At 48.4% G+C, this 16,489-nt stretch overlaps 1 protein-coding gene across 1 annotated transcript in view; it reads left to right on the forward strand.

Annotated features, from left to right (window-relative positions):
* Positions 1 to 891: 891 nt before the first annotated feature.
* Positions 892 to 16,489, forward strand: part of POU2F3 (POU class 2 homeobox 3) — a 41,749-nt gene continuing 26,151 nt past the window's right edge. Inside the window, exons 1-2 of the mRNA XM_009698608.1 lie at positions 892 to 919; positions 6,145 to 6,213. Coding sequence (XP_009696910.1) covers positions 892 to 919; positions 6,145 to 6,213 — 97 coding nt within the window. The remainder of the gene's footprint in view (positions 920 to 6,144; positions 6,214 to 16,489) is intronic.

Raw genomic sequence — 16,489 nt, forward strand, 5'->3', positions numbered from 1 at the left:
GCCACTTCTCTCCTCTTCTTGGGGGACTGACGAACCACACAGAGCACAGGTCAGGAAAGCGGAGTCTCCATGTGCTGATCCTAACCCTGCCCTGTGTCTTTAGCCAAGTCAGGTTACCCTTCTGCTCCTAACTTTCCTTTTCGTGCTGATTGTTTCATATGGCATCATTCGGGTTCAGCCCAGACCTAGGGACTGCAAGGACTCAACCACACAGGCTGCTCTCATGGCTCACTCTGAGACCCCAGGGTTTATCAGAGCGGCCAGAAACGAAGTGAAAGGACTGCTCACTGGAGGGGCTGCTCCCGCAGCTCAGATGCCTTCCCTTCTGGGTGCTGGTGGCTGCTGCCCAGCCTGGCTTGATGCCTTGGCCTCTCTTCCCCGTGCATTGCAAGGGGCAGAGCCAAAAGCCCATCCAGGACGGGACAACTCGGATCTGGGGCTGATGGCGGAGCCCCCACAAAGCCCCCTGCTTGCAGCCCAGCAGGCAGGTGCTGTGGGGTGCATCTGCGCAGCTGAGGGCGGGCAAACCGCCTGCCTTCCTTCCTCCCTCCTTCCCACCCCACCCCACGCCCTGGTAGCGCTGCAGGGACTCATCCATTCCCGAGTTACTAATATGCAAATGGGTGCTTTTGCATGGGCCGGGCGCCAGGCTGCTGGGTGTCAGGGCACCCAAGGGAGCCGGAGGTGGGGCGAGGCGTGGCGCGGCGCCGCATGCTCACCTGGCCCTGCATGGCAACAGGCAATGGAGCTCTAGGTCCCTTCGGGAACGGACCCACGCCCGGTTTGAGAGGCAGCGGGTGGCAGAGGAGGGAGGGCAAACTGGCAGCCCCTGGCAACCTGGGGCTGACGGCAGGAGGCTGGGCACACCGTGGATTTCCCTCCACCAGCAGGATGGTGAACCTGGAGTCTGTGCACGCAGGTAAAGAGCACTTGAGGAAGGATCGGGCTGGAGCTCACCATGTAGCTGAGACCGCGGACTTGGGCAGGAAATGGGATTGCTCTGATTCCTGTGACTTTTCCTCCCTCCTTTCCCTCTTCTTTTCTCCTGCTGGAGTCAGCTATCGCAGCTAGTGCCTGGTTAAGTGCCCGCATTCCTACCTGGGGATGGATGCTGCCCTGATCCTATTTAGGGGGCTGCCAAGCCATGCCCACAATGTGGGCGCACCGCGCGCGCTGCCAGCCCTAACGTGGGTCAGGGAGCAGAGCGCAGAAGTCTCTTGGGTACCTAGAAAATGAGCATTTAGTGCTTGACCTGTGGATCCAGTCATTGGGATAAAGCTGGGAGGAGTGAGAGGGGATAAATTCACAGAGGGATGCGGCAAGGGTGGAGGGGGGTGTGTGTCTGAGAGTGAGAGCGAGATGGGATGTGGGTCGGAAGGAGAAAAGTTAATGACAAAGAGGGAAAAGGAGGAAGAAATGAATGAGGAGGGAGCTGTAGGAGGCTGGGTTGAGTGAGGAATGAATGAACAAGGATGCTTGGAAAGAGAGAGACTCCTTCCAGGGGGTCTGATCCAGAAGGTAGCCTCACACCTTTGTTGAGCAGACCTCCCGTCTGCCATTATCCGGGGAAGAAAAACGAACACTGCCAAATCCCTTGGAGCTGTGCTGAGCTCTGGCTCGCTCTGACAGAGTGAGTTTAGCTTCTGCCCTCAGCTGAAGCCCCTGTGCTCGAGCGGGAGGACTGCATCCTTGGGCATGCTGGAGCTGGGGGTGACGCTGGGATAGGAGCAGAGCAGCGGCAGCAGTGAAGGCCAGATCCTGACAGCCCTTCTGTGGTAGGGTCAGGCAGCAGGGTGTTTGGGATACGGGAGCCGTGTGCCCTGCTAGTGACCTGTGTCCGGTGCTTTCTGCAGCACAAGACACTGCGTGTTGTCCCCAGGTTTGGAGGGGAGAGGGTGGATACATCCATCGGTCGGTCCCAGGCTCATTCCCTTTGCATACCTATTGGCTTGCAGCAGTTTGGTGGTCCTGCTGTGCAGGGAAGACCTAGGGGTTCGTGCTCAGTGCTTGTAGCCCCTCAACAGGCCCTGCCTTCATGTGGGCTCACAGACAGGCCTGCAGGGTAAGGCAGATGCTGCAGCAATGCCATCACCTAACAGTGTCAGCCTGCAGTGGGACGGCAAAGATGGCCAAAGCCTCCGCTCCATGGCTGCATTGCAGCCTCTCCATGGCTCTGGGATGCCAGCAGCCCCTCTGAGGCTGGCTGGTACCCCACCGAGCAGGCCGGCCCTCTGGGATGCCAGCAGCCCCTCTGAGGCTGGCTGGTCCCCCACCGAGCAGGCTGGCTCCCTGTGCCAGCCACGGGGAGGGCAGCTGGGGATCCCTCGGCGCTGCGCGGCCGGCTGCAAGGAGAGGCTGCAGGAGGTGTGAGGCTCGTGGTCTTGGCTCGGCGTGTGAGCCTGACTAGTCTGAGCACCTGTGATGGGTGTGCTTGTGTGTGGTGTCTCTCAGGGACGCATCCCCCGCAGGCTCCTATCCACCCATCTGCTTTGCTTGTGGGCGACTCTGTCTTCATGAGAAGATTCCCAAAATTGATACTGTGCCCTCTGTCAAAGCCAGTGGCATCACTCCCAGGGTGGATTTGGCCAGGAGCTGCGCAGAGCTGGGTGCGTGCTGAACTTCCATTCTCCCAAATCATCCCACCCTGCCGTCTGTCAGAAGGACCGAAGATTTAAGCGGTCTTTTTGCAAGGAGGGAGGCCAGCCTGGGCCCAACCACTTTCATGTGCCAGAGCCCAGCGCTGGTGGGAGGGTGTTTCTTTACCCTTGTGCAAAGGCAGTTCAGCGTGTTCAGTCTTGGGGTCCCTGAACAGCAAGGCCTTGCAGCCAGCTGCTTGCAGAGGTTTGCTCTTTCTTCCCTGGCCGTGCAGAGGAGATGCAGCGTGCAAGGTGAAGGTGGGCTGCTCCGCACACCCTCCTCCCTGCCAAGAGGATTTCCCTGCAGCAGCACGTTCCCTGGCGTGTACCACTGCCTCCTCCCCAGGCATTTGGCTATTTCACCTTCCCACAGCCTCCAGAGGGGCTTGGGCACCTCTGGTACAGAAAATTCAATAGGTTCCAGGTAATGGTCTTGGCCAAGCTGAGTTCCACCCACCCCCCCTTCCCACCAGCTTTTGTTTTTCCTTTGAAAGTCATCAGGCTGGTTTACCCTAGCACCCATGTCTGAACAACTATGAGGAATAAGGGCTTGGGAAAGCTTTATTTGCTGACACCATTTGTTTCAGCAAAAATATAGATGCAGATACATCCCCAGAGAAGTGTCTGCACTGGTATAGTTTCTTTGGTCTAAGTGAACAAACCAGACTACCCCTACTCCAGGTATGTTTGCTAGCTGAGGTATAGCAGCACATTTTTAATATGGCCCAGGCCGCAGTGGCGGCTTCTAATAGGGCTGTGGTTAGGAGTTAGGCAGTCCTAAGTTGCATTATTTTTCCCAGAGATTTTTTTACTAGCCTGCATATTCTCTGTATATTGCCAACCTGGCAAAGCTGAATGGAAGGAGCCTGCATTATTTGGACTCGAAGTCTCACAGCCTGTCTTGTCTTGAGATTTTTTTTCATATGGAGAGGGGGTCAAATCCAGAGGCATCACTCTGTCCTCGTTTATAGTGGAAGACTCTTGAGTGTAAATAAAATGGTGTTGCCTTTATCTTGGTTACACTTATATCATATTAGAAAGTAATTCCTCTGTATGTCTGCTCCTTGTTCTCAAGGATCCCTTGGAGGATGTCTGGTGCTGCACTGCTGTCCATAAGGATACAAAAGCTGGCCAGCCCCAAACCACTCAGAGCAGTAGGCTTTGATGAAAAGCGTTTTCTTTTTCTTCCTGTCCCGTCCGTATCCCCCCCGCCCCGATATTTAAACTGTAAGAACTTGTGTACATTTATGATGGGAATTTGAATCTTTGTGAAATAAAATTCTTCTGCTCTATGTATGAGAGAATCACAGGGTACCTTGTTATCTCCTGACTCCAGGAGGAGGGAAGTTAACTGATGGATAGCATGTGACATGTAACCAAGTTGCAGCTGCAATTCCTTCTTTCCTCCCCACCCACCCTGGGTTATAAATGGCAGAGGGGCTGAGGGCTTACTCCTGCAAGAGGCAGAGAGCTTCTTGTGGTTTGCTTTTGCATCTTCCCTTCTTTGGCTCTGTCTTGCTCTATGACCATAAGGGGCTCCTTGCTCTTGGGAATTAGATAGTTTTCTTTCACTAAAATGCATTAATTTGTTATTTGTTTGCTCACAATGAAACCTGCGTTACTTTACTCTTCTTTCAAACTTGCAGACTTTCTCACTAAAGCAAGCACCGAACTTCTGCATAGTTTAAGATTTTTCTTACTCTATTTTATGAGAACTTGGCTTTTTTTTTTTAATACTTTTTGGCAGCAAGTGGAACTTTGTGCTTTGTAGATTGCCTAAGTTAGGGTCCCTTGGCAGTATTACAAGAAAAGAAAATGTTTATAGCTGATGATAATTACTCTTCCTGCAGTAGAAATGCTTAGAAGCCCCACTGAATGTTCATGTCTTAATTGCAGAGGGTTTATTTGAAGGGGCAAAAAAAAATAATCCCACAATTCTTTTCTGTCTCCTTCCCCCTCCTCACTCCTTAATACAATTTAAGGAAAGGAAGCATGTGAATGTTTCTGCACTCTGTCTCTGGTATAAAATCTTGTCATTTTTTTCTTCCTTTATTCACTTACTGAAGAAAATATTTCAAACTTTAACCTAAACAAAGCTATTCAGTTTTGACCAAAAAGCAGATCATCTGCAATTTGCACACTGGAAGTCTCAATAGGAGAAAAGAAAACCAGAATAAGCAAAAAGGCCTGCCTGTTTTAGTGTGAGTAATAGAGGGAAACGAGTATAAAAACCTATAGGGTTCTTCTCACCCTTTTGGCTGTTGGGGAATAATATAAGGCATATATAGGAAAGAGGAAAAGGTTTGCGTGATACCTTTAAGAAGGCTTCCACCTGCCTTTTCTACCCCAGCAAAACCACAGCAAACGCTGGCCCAGCTTCCACACTGTTGTTATTACCCGATGCAAATCAGATGACTTCTGTGGCCAGGATTGGCTGCAGGAAGCACATGCAAATCAGTTGGTTCTCTATAAAAAAATTATTACTATATATTTTATCCCCAACTAGCCTGGAAAGAGTTAAAATTCCCATGCAAAGGGTAGAATAGCTGAGGGGGTGTCCATCTGAATTTGAATAGGTATTCTTCCTTCTTTCACTGATGGGTACTTTGCCTCTTTTAAGCAGGAGATGAGCAACCCAGTGTAAAGTTGACTGTTCCCACCTTTTCTTTCAGCTGTCCCTGAAGGAGAACGTGGCCCCGGGTGTGGTGGCAGCCATCACTTCAAGGGTAAATGACAAATTCATTGGCATTGATAAGGATGGGGGGAAATCTGCAGGAGCTTGATGGCAAAGCACTCTTGCTCCTGGGTTGGGGACAGTGCTTTGGAGCAAGGCAGCTTCTTCGTGGTTTGCAAGGGGTGTGAGCACCGGGATGTGGGAGAAAGCAGGGTAAGTAGTTTGCAAATAGGGATCAGATGTAATGAGAGAAACAAGCTGAGTTTGCAAGGAAGGGAGAGTAGAAGAGGGGCTTCGCTTCCCTCTCTGAGAGCATCTTGCCCTGTGCCTGCCTTGCTGAGGCTGGACCACCCTGCATGTGCTTTGTGCAGCACCAAGCGCTGGCCCAGGGACAAGGAGTGGATGCGGGAGAGGATGGGAAAGCTGGGAGGGTTCCCCTGCCTCTACAGGTGTGGTGGAGGACGGTGTCAAACTGAGAGCCACACCAGCTGGTTTGGGAAGCCTGCACGAAGCTCGGGAATAGGCCACTGGGGCTGGGAGGTTAAACAACCCCTCACGCTCTGCGCAGGAGAGGAATGATGCGGAAGGCGAGAACACAGCAGCAAACTGGGGAGGGGGGAAAGGAATGAGGGGGATGCAAAGAGCAACAGGAGGGAAAGTGCATCCTCGGAGCTGATGAATATTCTAGTGACTGTATGTTGAGGAACCAGAAATTTGAAAGTCTGATGGTTTATTATAATTACACATTCATTTGTGCTGTTTAGTGGAAGCCACATGTGCCTGTTGCCTGGGACTGTGACCTGTTATTAAAATCAGTTGTGCCTCCTTTTCCAGAGATCAAGATGAGCGGTGATGCGGCAGATTCCACAGATACTCGGCATGAACCTGACCAGGTGGAGCCAGGTAAGGAGGGTCCGGGATGTGGGGGGCAGGCAAGGGAGCCCGAGGAGGGAAGGGAAAGAAAAGAAAAGAGGGGGGTGTGTGCTGGAAGTTTCTGCCCGTGCTTTGCTTGACTCCTGTTGCTGCTACATCGCACTCTTCCAGCCAGCCTGGGAGTTGGTCAAGAACGCGCTCTGGGCTAGGATTGTGTTCATATCTCGATCAGCGTGCGAGACCCTTCTGTAACAGCAGTGAATCAGTGTGTGTCTCAGTAATGTCCTCTGCAGTTTTACCATGGAAATACAGTCACATCTTGCCAAAGGAATAAAGCCATTGAAATAGTCTCGGTCTGCTCAGTTTAGCACAAACAGCTCTTCATTTTACACAGAGTTCTTCCTTAGACAAAACTCTCCAGGGATCTAAGCCTTTTTTGGCCACGTATATGAAGAAAAATGGGAGGGACTTTGCGAATAATCAAATCCAGCTAGGTAGTTCCAGCAAAAATTTATCGTTCTTGATCTTGAAGCACGATTGGGTTTCTCATCTCTGCCACTCCCACCTGATGGCTGCTCAGACTCTTGCTGCTCTGTGTCTAGAAGCCTCAGTTTTCCTTGAATATGGAAAGCTGAAGAACAGGGTGATCCTTTGAAGCTGATAGCACTAGTGTTCACAATAATTTCTGCCAGGTTACCTACCAACTTCTGCACTGCCACAAGGTGTGATATACACCAGAAAAATCAGTTTTGTATTTTCTGGCATCACTTCTGACTGCCACTGCCTGTACTGGGCTTTGAATGCAAGACCTCGAGTCTGTAATTTCACAAAGGCTCGTGGTCAAATTACTTTTTAGGCAAATAAACAGCAATAAGAAATATTTTAGCACCCACTAGGTATAACAAATTAAGATTATTAGACACCATGAGGTTCATCTACAGACTTAGAAATAAACACCTTTTAAAAACAAAACTAGTAGAGACAATATAGAGGAATCATTGTTCTTTGAGTAATGAAGAGCCCTAAGCTTGGGGTGGAGGGGCTGTGTAACAACAGATTAAAACTTCACGTGGAATGATTTTACTGTTTCTCTTCTAATTCTGTCATTTGAGATAACATTGAAAAAATGAGATCTTGGTAAAGCCAGAGAACTCTAGGCATGTTTTAGCGGGACTAAAACTACCCCTTTATTTACACCTTACACTGAGGACTAGAAATCCTCTGTGCTCTTAGCTATTAAGCTGGGTTATTTGACATAATCTAAGGTAGAGATAAAATCTGGTCTGTTCAAGTCCATGAACTCTAATTGGCTTTGGTCAGGCCAGCTTCTGCTCAGGACTTTCAGATGACCCCAAGTTATTTTTTGAGATTAGTATTTCCAAGCTACCTAGCAACAAACAGGTCCCCAACTTCCCAAGCTCTTTCAAAAAACCCTGGTACCTGTTACAAGGCCTTAAATTGGGAACCAGAGTCTCCTGAAATGTTTCAGGCATCTTGGCACACAGAGTTGATGGATAGCATAGTTGAATCAAGGTTAGGGAAGGCTGTAATGAGAGTTGATATTTGGTTTTGGTATTGGCTGTTACTAAATGTAGTGGGAGACTCTGGCTGCTGATGTTGTAGTCAGTGGTGTTAAATAGGCGAGAAGCTAGCACCACAGTTGATTGGATAAAATATGGTTTTCAGCTTAAGCTTCCCAGACAGCAATTAGTGTTAGCTGTAGCGCCTCTTTCTAGTGGTAATTGTGAAAAGAAAGCAGAGAAGTGAAGTCAATTTGTTTTAAAATAACAAAAATGGTTGCAGCAGCATTAGCTCTAGGAGTCTTCAAATCAAGCAGGGAAATCAGAACAAGCAAATCTCCTTGGTTTGCAGAAGTGACAATTCCCTGCAGACTGATACAAGGAACCTGTTTAAAATATTATTTTTTCTAATGCAGTCCCCGTAACTCGTTGATCTGTTGGGGATCTTCAGAGATCACCACATCAGACCTAGCTGTGATGAGAGACGCTGCAGAGTCAGGACCTTCTTGTGGGACTCTGTAGCAAACAGCCCTAGCCCCTGCTGCGGGGTGACCGGTCCCTTGCAGGACCCTCAGAGAAGAGGGTGGCCAGGGCAGGATCACACGCTATTGCTCAGCCATAGATGTTTTACTTCAGGTGATGTAACCTGGCACATCAGCCCCACCGGCAGTCACCACCAGCCAAGCCCACGGAGGGTCTGCCTCGATGCTTTACCTAAAACCGCTACGCACCTTTGTCAGGTTTTTGTTTTGTTTTTTTTCCTCTTTCCGACCGTTCTGTTTATAAGCAACAAAGCTCTTTGTACTGAACTTACTTGGAAGTTTTTATTTTCCCTTATACACATCGTTAGAGGAATATTTACTGCAACATCTAATAGTTTAGTGTTTTGTTTACTAGCTTCATGTGGGAAAATCTGTTTTCCAATGACTCATTAATTGAAGACCCATTTCCTAATGAATTGGACCAAGCCACACAGCTCCCCAGGAATCTTATTACCCCCAAAGGAGAGGGCAGTTACCAAATTAACAATATTCTAGCTTATAAAGAATGGAAATCCTTCTAGGTGCATATTTACAAAGGCCTTTCATCACCAAAAGATGCAGACTGGCTCCAAGAAGAATTAAAAAAAAAAAAATTCTGAAGGGAGTTGGGTGCCAAAATGCTTTTGTAAACCAAGCCCTTGATCTAAAACTGATGCCTAAAGATCTGATGGGAAGTGTCAGTAGCAGAAGCATAATCTCACCCTTTCATATCTCTGCCAGTTCTAGGCTTAGAGGGGAAAAAAAGGTAATTCGGGGCATTGTTTTACTTTGAAAGGGTTTAAAATAATCGTGGGGGTTTTTCGGTTTTGAGAAAATTGTCAAAATTTTTCATCTTTCATAGGAGGTTAGGAAAGCTAAGCTTTTTGTTTTCTTTTTTCATCCACACCAATTTCATAGAAAATATTTCAAAGCTTTTTAGTAAGATGTTCTCCAAAACTCTATGTTTGTTTCATTCCACCCCACCATGTCTACTGGTTGTGGTGAAATTTTGCCATTTTACAAACAGCTATGATTAAGAAAAAAAACCCAAAAAACAAAACCAATGCTAAGGAATATCACCTACCCTGCCGAGTCCTGTGAATCTTAATCCTTCCTTTACTTTAACTCTGCCTTTTATGTGTGTGAGGGGGAAGAGGGGAATAGGCATGAGTTTCTCCCACGAGGGCCATGGGTCTGACTGCCTTCCCCCATCGCCCAGGAGACATGTAGGTCAGCCCCAGTCCAAGCACTGGGTCATCTCTCCAGTTTGAGGGTCCTCTTTACCCTTTCCTATATGTGATGCCAGTGTGGTTTAACACTTGGCATGAGGCAGCTGTGGCTGTGCTTGCAGGCAGTCCTGCTGACTCCATGGGGGGTAATGACAAGCGTGAGTTTTATGCTTGGCTGTAAGCTCTTTTCATCTTTTTAAACTGATGAAAGCCATGCCAGCAAGTTCTGGGTTGATTTTTTTTATGGGAACTGTGGGGGCTTGGCACTGCAGAGTGTCGCCCCTGGTCTTCAAGCCGAGAGGCAGAGATCTCCCCCTTCTTGTGGTTTATCTAAGCCCTCTGTATCTGATGCAACAAAATGCTGAGGTGGGACTTGCCTCCGTCTGTCTGTTTGTTTGTGTCAGACACTTGTTCCCCGTTTATCTGCTTGATCAAAACAGGTTACACCAAGCAAAGCTACTTCCCTTTGATTTCATCTGTTGAGGCTATGGGGGGGAAGCCAAAGCTTTAACAAAAGGGCGATAGGGAAGCTCTTCAAACACAACCATCGGTAACTGAATAGCTGCAGGCGCTCTGAACATCTTCCCTCCCCACCCTGGAACACGGGGAACTGGCCAGCCTGCCAGGAGCCCAGGGCGGGGTGCGTGATGGGCATCCCAGCACACGGGGAGAGGAGCTGGGGTGCGTATGTGTGGGTGCAATATAGGACAGTCCGACAGCATTACTGCTGCCTTGGGAGCTGCTGGTATCCGTCCCTGGGACGGTGGTGGTTGGCTGCCCCAGCACCTTCACCCAGCTCTGTCGGGTCTGGGATCTGGAAGAGCAGCAGCCAGGTAGAGGAGAGCGGTTTCATGGGGAGGGCACATGGAGCCAGAAAGCTGGGATTTTGGCCTGCTTCTGACTTGGGTGCCAATGGTAGCAGGGTTATCTAACCCTCACGGCTTGGGTGACCTACCCGAGTGCATTAGGAAGCAATAAAGCAGATATCTTCTCTCTGAGGGTAAGAAAGAACCTTTCCTTTAAACCCCAAGGAAATGAAAGTGGTAAGGAGCTATGATGCGTCTGCTCTTGTGGTCTTGCAAAGTGTCCCATCTGAGGAGACACTCCTGTGAATGTCATTCTTCTCCCCTCCATCCTCAACTTCAGCCAGCTTGTGCCTGTGGAGGGATGTCAGCATGAGCCACCTTCTTCCACTGCCTCTGCAAGACACCTACAGTCCCCTGGCAGTGGAGGAGAGAAAGCTAAGGCAGCTCTGAAACTGAACACCAAAACTTCCACCCAAGCAAAAACTCTCAGTACCTTGGCTTCTATGTGAGTGCATTCTGCATTAAATCCATATCAGGGTGGACGGAAAAACAGAGACCCTGTCTCAGTCTGCCTCTGCCACGCATTCCCTGTACAACCTTAACTAAGTCTATCTCTGTTCTTCAGCTCCAAAGTGAGGGTCCCGATCTCTTCGCTTGTCTTTTTGCCAGGGTGTAAGCTCTTTGATGCAGGTGTTGCTCTCCCCAGGGATGGTTACGACTCCGGGCAGAATGTAGCCCTGATCTCTGCTGGGCTCTGGGAAGGCTGCTGTTTGTTGTATTCCAGTCGCAGGTGTTGGGGTAGGGTCTCTTAAACATGATGGCTCATGCTGGAATAGGGTACGGAGGCTCTGACCTCTGTGTCAGCTTCTAACTCAGGCAAAAGGAAACGTGCGGAAGCAAGGGATGTCAGATTGAGCAGTGCCGTGGCTTGTGTGAGATGAGTTGGTGGGTGCTCAGGCTGTGCTGCTTTGTGCACAGGAATGCTCCTTGTTGCACTCAGCAGGCAAGCTAAGGGCTGCAGGGTTTTCTTTTGCCTTTTGTTGTTACGTCTTCAGATTGGGCTGGAAACAGATTGCCAGGCCAAAGTCTTTTGAGGAAACTTGGCCTTCCTTGGCCCCACACTGAGCTTAGTCCTTGGCTACACCTTTGCTCTCCAAGGCTGGCTCTCCCTGGTGAAACTTTCCTCAAAGCCTCCAGGATTTCTCTTTTCTCTTCCCCCTGCAGCCATGCACAGCCGCAGGACAAGCCCCGAATAAATGAAAGCAGCAGCAGTTGGGCTGGAAACAGCTGGTTGCTATGGCAATTGGGCCTGCTCAGGATTTGCATAAGGCTGATGATTTTCATAGCACAGCCACATTTAAGGCAAGCAGAAGAAATTTCCATATTCCCAGCTCCGAGTCAGTTGGGGCGTGGGGGAGGCCAGGAGGGGGATATTTGAAATTCAAATGAAGGTGATTAGGGTTTGAGGTTGGGTTATTTTATTTTTTTTCTTAAACATCCCATTATGGAAGAGGATAAAAAAGGATGGGGAGGGGGAAGGGAACAAAAGGCTGGTTTGACTTGAATTAGAGGGGCAAAGGAAGAGCTGGTCTGATCTGTCTCTTGCCTCTGGTCTAAGAGGAGAGACTTGCCCTCTCCCAGCCCCTGCAAGTGAAATGTTTTCCGTGGGAACAACTGCTGCCCTCGGGTTTCCTTCTGGAAACTGCCCGAGTCTCCCACACTCGCTGTCCTGCTTTCTCCCCCTGCTCCCTGCCCCACACGAAGGGTATATTGCACTCAGCTGCAGTGAGACTAGAAGATGGGGTTTCTTTGAGGCATTGCTGACAAAGGAGAGGTGTTTTTATAACCCAGGGGTTTCCACCCAAATGAAACACGAGTCCTCAGTGAAAGCTTCCCCTGGAGTCAGTAGCTGTCTGACTGAGTCAGCATAGATTCACTTTTCTTGCTAACAAGCCTTAACTTTCCCATGGAGATGCTCCGATGCCCTGGTTTGGTCTGTTTGTGTCTTTAGAGCAAATGGTTAACATGAAAACTGCAGCCCTACCTGGCTGCCTCAAAAACTCCCCATCCTGTTCGCACTTTTCCCTGCTCCCTTTAAAAAGCACTTTGTAAGGTAAGCCTTGGGAACAGCAAGCATCCCAGCTGGGCACATAAGGATCCAGGAACTGACTGGTGTCTGCTCAGCTGCAGTTTCTGCTCCCCAGTGCCACTGGACACAGCTGGAGAGAATCAGGGGTAGCCACTAAAGTGGAGAGAAGGTGATTTAAGTGAGCTCCTATCACACAGGGCTTTTCTTGCTAGTTCTGGAGAAGTTGCTGGTGTGACTGCTGGGAACAGTAGCGTGAGGGCTATGACTTGGTATTTGCTTGCATCTTCAAAGTGAATTGAAATCCTGAGGAGTGTATTTGATGCTAAATATCTCTTTTGCTTAATAGAACCACATCCTTCTCAGTGCAGGTGAGCATTTTGCTTCATTTACAGCATATGGGTCCAGTATTGTTCATACTTACAATAATTGTTGCCACTTTTTTCTTTAGCTGCTCTCAAGTAATCTTTTAACTTCATGTGTTGAGGTGAGAGATTTGATTCTTCTCTCAGTTAATGTGAGCAATTTAATTTCACAGCTTCTAGAAAACATACATTGAAAGGCATTCTGCATCTGGCCTGCTTTGTCAATCTCTAATGGCACTGTGCTTTAGCAATTGGAGTGCTAAAATCTTCAGGATAGGTGAGATTAATCTGAATTTTAGATACTTAATACTTTGAGGCTGAAGTCTGACCTACTCACCCCAGGCTCCTTGTACAGTCAATGATGAAAATAGGTATCTCCAGAAGGTGATTCAGCTCTCTGCTGTCTATCTCAGGGGCGAGATGAATTGCCCTCTGGAAGTGCCTGCTTCCTCTCCCTGGCTGTAAAGGGAGCCTAGAGCAATTGGCTCAGAATTAGACACCTAAAAGTTAGACATCTAACGAAGGCAGCTGAATCTCCTGCCTGGTGTCTGCCTGGCGCTGTTCCTCCATCACCATTCAGCTGTTCTGAATTTCCCTCCCAAATGCACGTGGCAGAAAACTGATTCCCTGTGGGAATTCCCCAACACCTGCTAAAGATTGAAATCACCTTCTAATTCCCTGTCCCTTCTGTGCAGCTGAGATCAAACTGTGAGGTGAATTAAGTGTGTACCTGGGTGGGAAGGGGGATAAGGCTAGCCTTCTGGTTGCAGCCCTGCTTTTGTCATTGGGCGAAAAGCCATGGGCGCTGTCACTCCCCGTAGGTGACATCTGCATGTTGCTGCATGTGTTTGCCTTGTGAAGATGAAGGCACACTGCAATCTTGATTTTACTTTTCTCCCATTACAGCGCTTTAATCCTCAAGTGCCGGACTGGCTTGGCAGCTTCCAGTGGGAATCATGTCGGCTCTGATAGAGCGCATGTCTTGGGTTTTCAGAGCAAATGCGGTGTTCCAGGCAGGGGGAACAGCAGCGGGTGGGGGGAAGCTGTCCGGAACTGTTCTGCTGCTCCCATCCCCAGAGAAACCTCCCCAGGCAAACTCGCACCAGATCTGATGCCAGTGCTATGCAAAACAGCTGCCAGGTGAACCAAGGAGAGCAGCACAGTCCCTGTCTGCTGTGCTGCAGGGAGCCAGCTGAGCTTATCGCTGCCTTTCCCCCCCTGTCTGGAACACCCATAAAGAGGGGGCTGAAGGCTTTTTTGATGGGGAAGCTCCTGGGAACTGTAGTGCAAGGGGCTCAAAGCAATCTTTCTCCATTTAAATCCCAGGGCTTCCCCAGTTTGAAGCAATTTAAGGAGGGGAGGACTGCGTCTAGTAGACGCTGGAGACTTTGGATCCCATTGTGTCTGACTGGTGTGGCAAGAGGCAAGTTGTTGGCTGGTGTGAAGCTCCATTAAAATTAGTGGAGTTCTGGCAGTTTACAGCAGCCGAGAATCTGCTGCCACTTACACTTTTCTTTCTTTTTATCTCCTGGAGCTAGAAAAGATTAAATCTTAAGTGCAGATTCTCATTGTTTGAACAGCCCGTTCCTTTAAGGAGAGAAATGACTGCTTCAGTGTAAGTCCTGATGTTGATAGAAACTCAGGAAACTGAGTCTATTTTAAAAATATTTGTAGGAAAGTTACTGATATAACTGAAAGGGGAGAGTTGTTATCCCTATCACACCCAACCCTTGGCTTGCAGCTCGTTTCATTTTAATTTTACTCAAACATAAGCTTTTACTGAAGTGAAAAAAGCCGAGATTTGTTTGCAAATAAATCTGTGCACAAACACTCACTGGTCCTGCTGACACACTGAAGAGATTTGTGTATCCAGCTCCCATTTACATAACCACTGGGAGTTAGAAATCACCTCACCCAGTTTTAAATATCTCACTATTGGACATCTTAAGTCTGAACTAGTTGCCCCTGGGTCCCTTTGTAGTCAATAAAGAGAAATAGTCATCTCCAGAGGGCCATTCATCTCAACTTAAGATAGGCGTCTAAGATAGGTCAGATGATGAATGGCCTCTGGAGATGCTTATTTCTCCTTGCTGTCTACCAAGACGGCCTGGGGCAGTTATCTCAGACTTAGACACCCAAGCTACGACTGAGTTAATGTCAGCCTCCATGCATATTTGCAGTATGCTCCACTGTCACAAAATACGTGGCTGAAGTGCTCCCAAACACCTCTGTTGATCTGCAGTGGGATATGCAAGAGAACAGAAGGTAGGACTTTGATGAAGCTGTGTCTGACCTTGTAGGAGAGGAAGGGAAAAAGAAAAGTAGAGGTCTGTCAGCTGCATGTGCTTGTGAAGAGAGGTAAAAATAAGAGATGAGAAGCTTGGAAAAGGAGGAAAGAATATGCTGGAGAACTTGGGCCTGGTGCTGGTGATGTGAAGTGAAACTGTTCCAGGAGTGCATCTCAAGTTCCAAGATTTGGGGTGTATGATAGTGACTCAGAGCCATCATCACTGGGACCTAGGGATTTCCCTCAAGGTCTTTGAATCTTGCCTCATCAACACGCAGCATTTGAACGTGAGTGGAACTCTTGTATCCAAGAAACCAGAAGATTACCTTTTCCTTCCTGTTCTATTTTAGCAACTGAGAACTTCATTTCCTCCTTCTGTCCTCCTTGCCTTTCTTCCCTTTAGCTACTGCCTTTAGATTGCATCAACTCTCCATGGGTTTCAAAGGTAGAAACTGCAGGCCTTGAAGATCCTCACACAGTCCTGCTCAGGTGTGTGGATACTGATTGTGATCATCTGTTAACGCTATCAGCATTCCCATCGTTATATATGCAGTTGTTGGCTCTTGGGGCGTAGAGCTGGAACGCAATGAATGAACAAATTCCTTGGGTGGGAGCAGCTGGAGAGAGGTGGTCAGGGAGCAGTTGGTTACAGCGAGAGGCACAGGAGTACGGAAGCGCGTGGCAAGTTGGAGGTTGTAGTAGAGCAGGGAATTACATGGAAGAAGATAAAGGCCTGAGACTGGGAAGAGAAAAAGCTTTGAGAAGCAGGTCGGGAGGAAGATGGGCTCTAGCACAGCAGAAATGCAGACAGGTTAGGGGAGAAGGTGCAGAGCTGGATCTAGGTTAAGTTGCAGGTGGTGAGAAGATAGAGGAGATTTCAGAGCGAGGAGGGCAACGGCTTGTTCTGCTGTGAAATAGTGCTCTGGTATTGTTTGATAGCAAAGACCTACAGCTCAGCCTAACAAGAGCAAAAAAGACAGCTCAAAGGCAGCTCAGTTTCCACAGTGAATGCTGTTAACAGGTTGCAGATTAGATCTCCAGAGCTGTTTCTAGATAGTAGAGAACATGGTGCCATTAAATTGTTATCCTTGACTCTAAAATATTTTGCCATCTGTGAATAATTCTACCAAGCATGCTCCCTCCAAGGATCTCAAAGAACCATGCTGATTCACCTGGGAATATTATGTGTATGGTGCAAGCTGAAAAACTGTATGCTAGATTAGGGTAGAGACTTGTTTAATTGACGAAAGCAAGTCAATGGGAGAGTTGGATTTGCACTCCTGTCTGCACAGCCTCACTTAACTGCTTTCTAACTTTTTGCAAGAGATGTGAACTGAAAAACATGATGTGTTGAAGCTTGATCAGATCACAGAGCACGGGCTACAATTTATGGGGAAGGTTATACTGGAAAAAACAGGAGGAGGAGGCCCTGGGGGCTTGTGCCGGTGGGATGTGAACAATTTAAGACTGTTTATCAAAAACTCAGTTGGAC

Source organism: Cariama cristata, unplaced genomic scaffold, assembly GCF_000690535.1.
Source record: "Cariama cristata isolate BGI_N322 unplaced genomic scaffold, ASM69053v1 scaffold12504, whole genome shotgun sequence".
In the NCBI taxonomy this organism is placed as follows: Eukaryota; Metazoa; Chordata; class Aves; order Cariamiformes; family Cariamidae; genus Cariama; species Cariama cristata.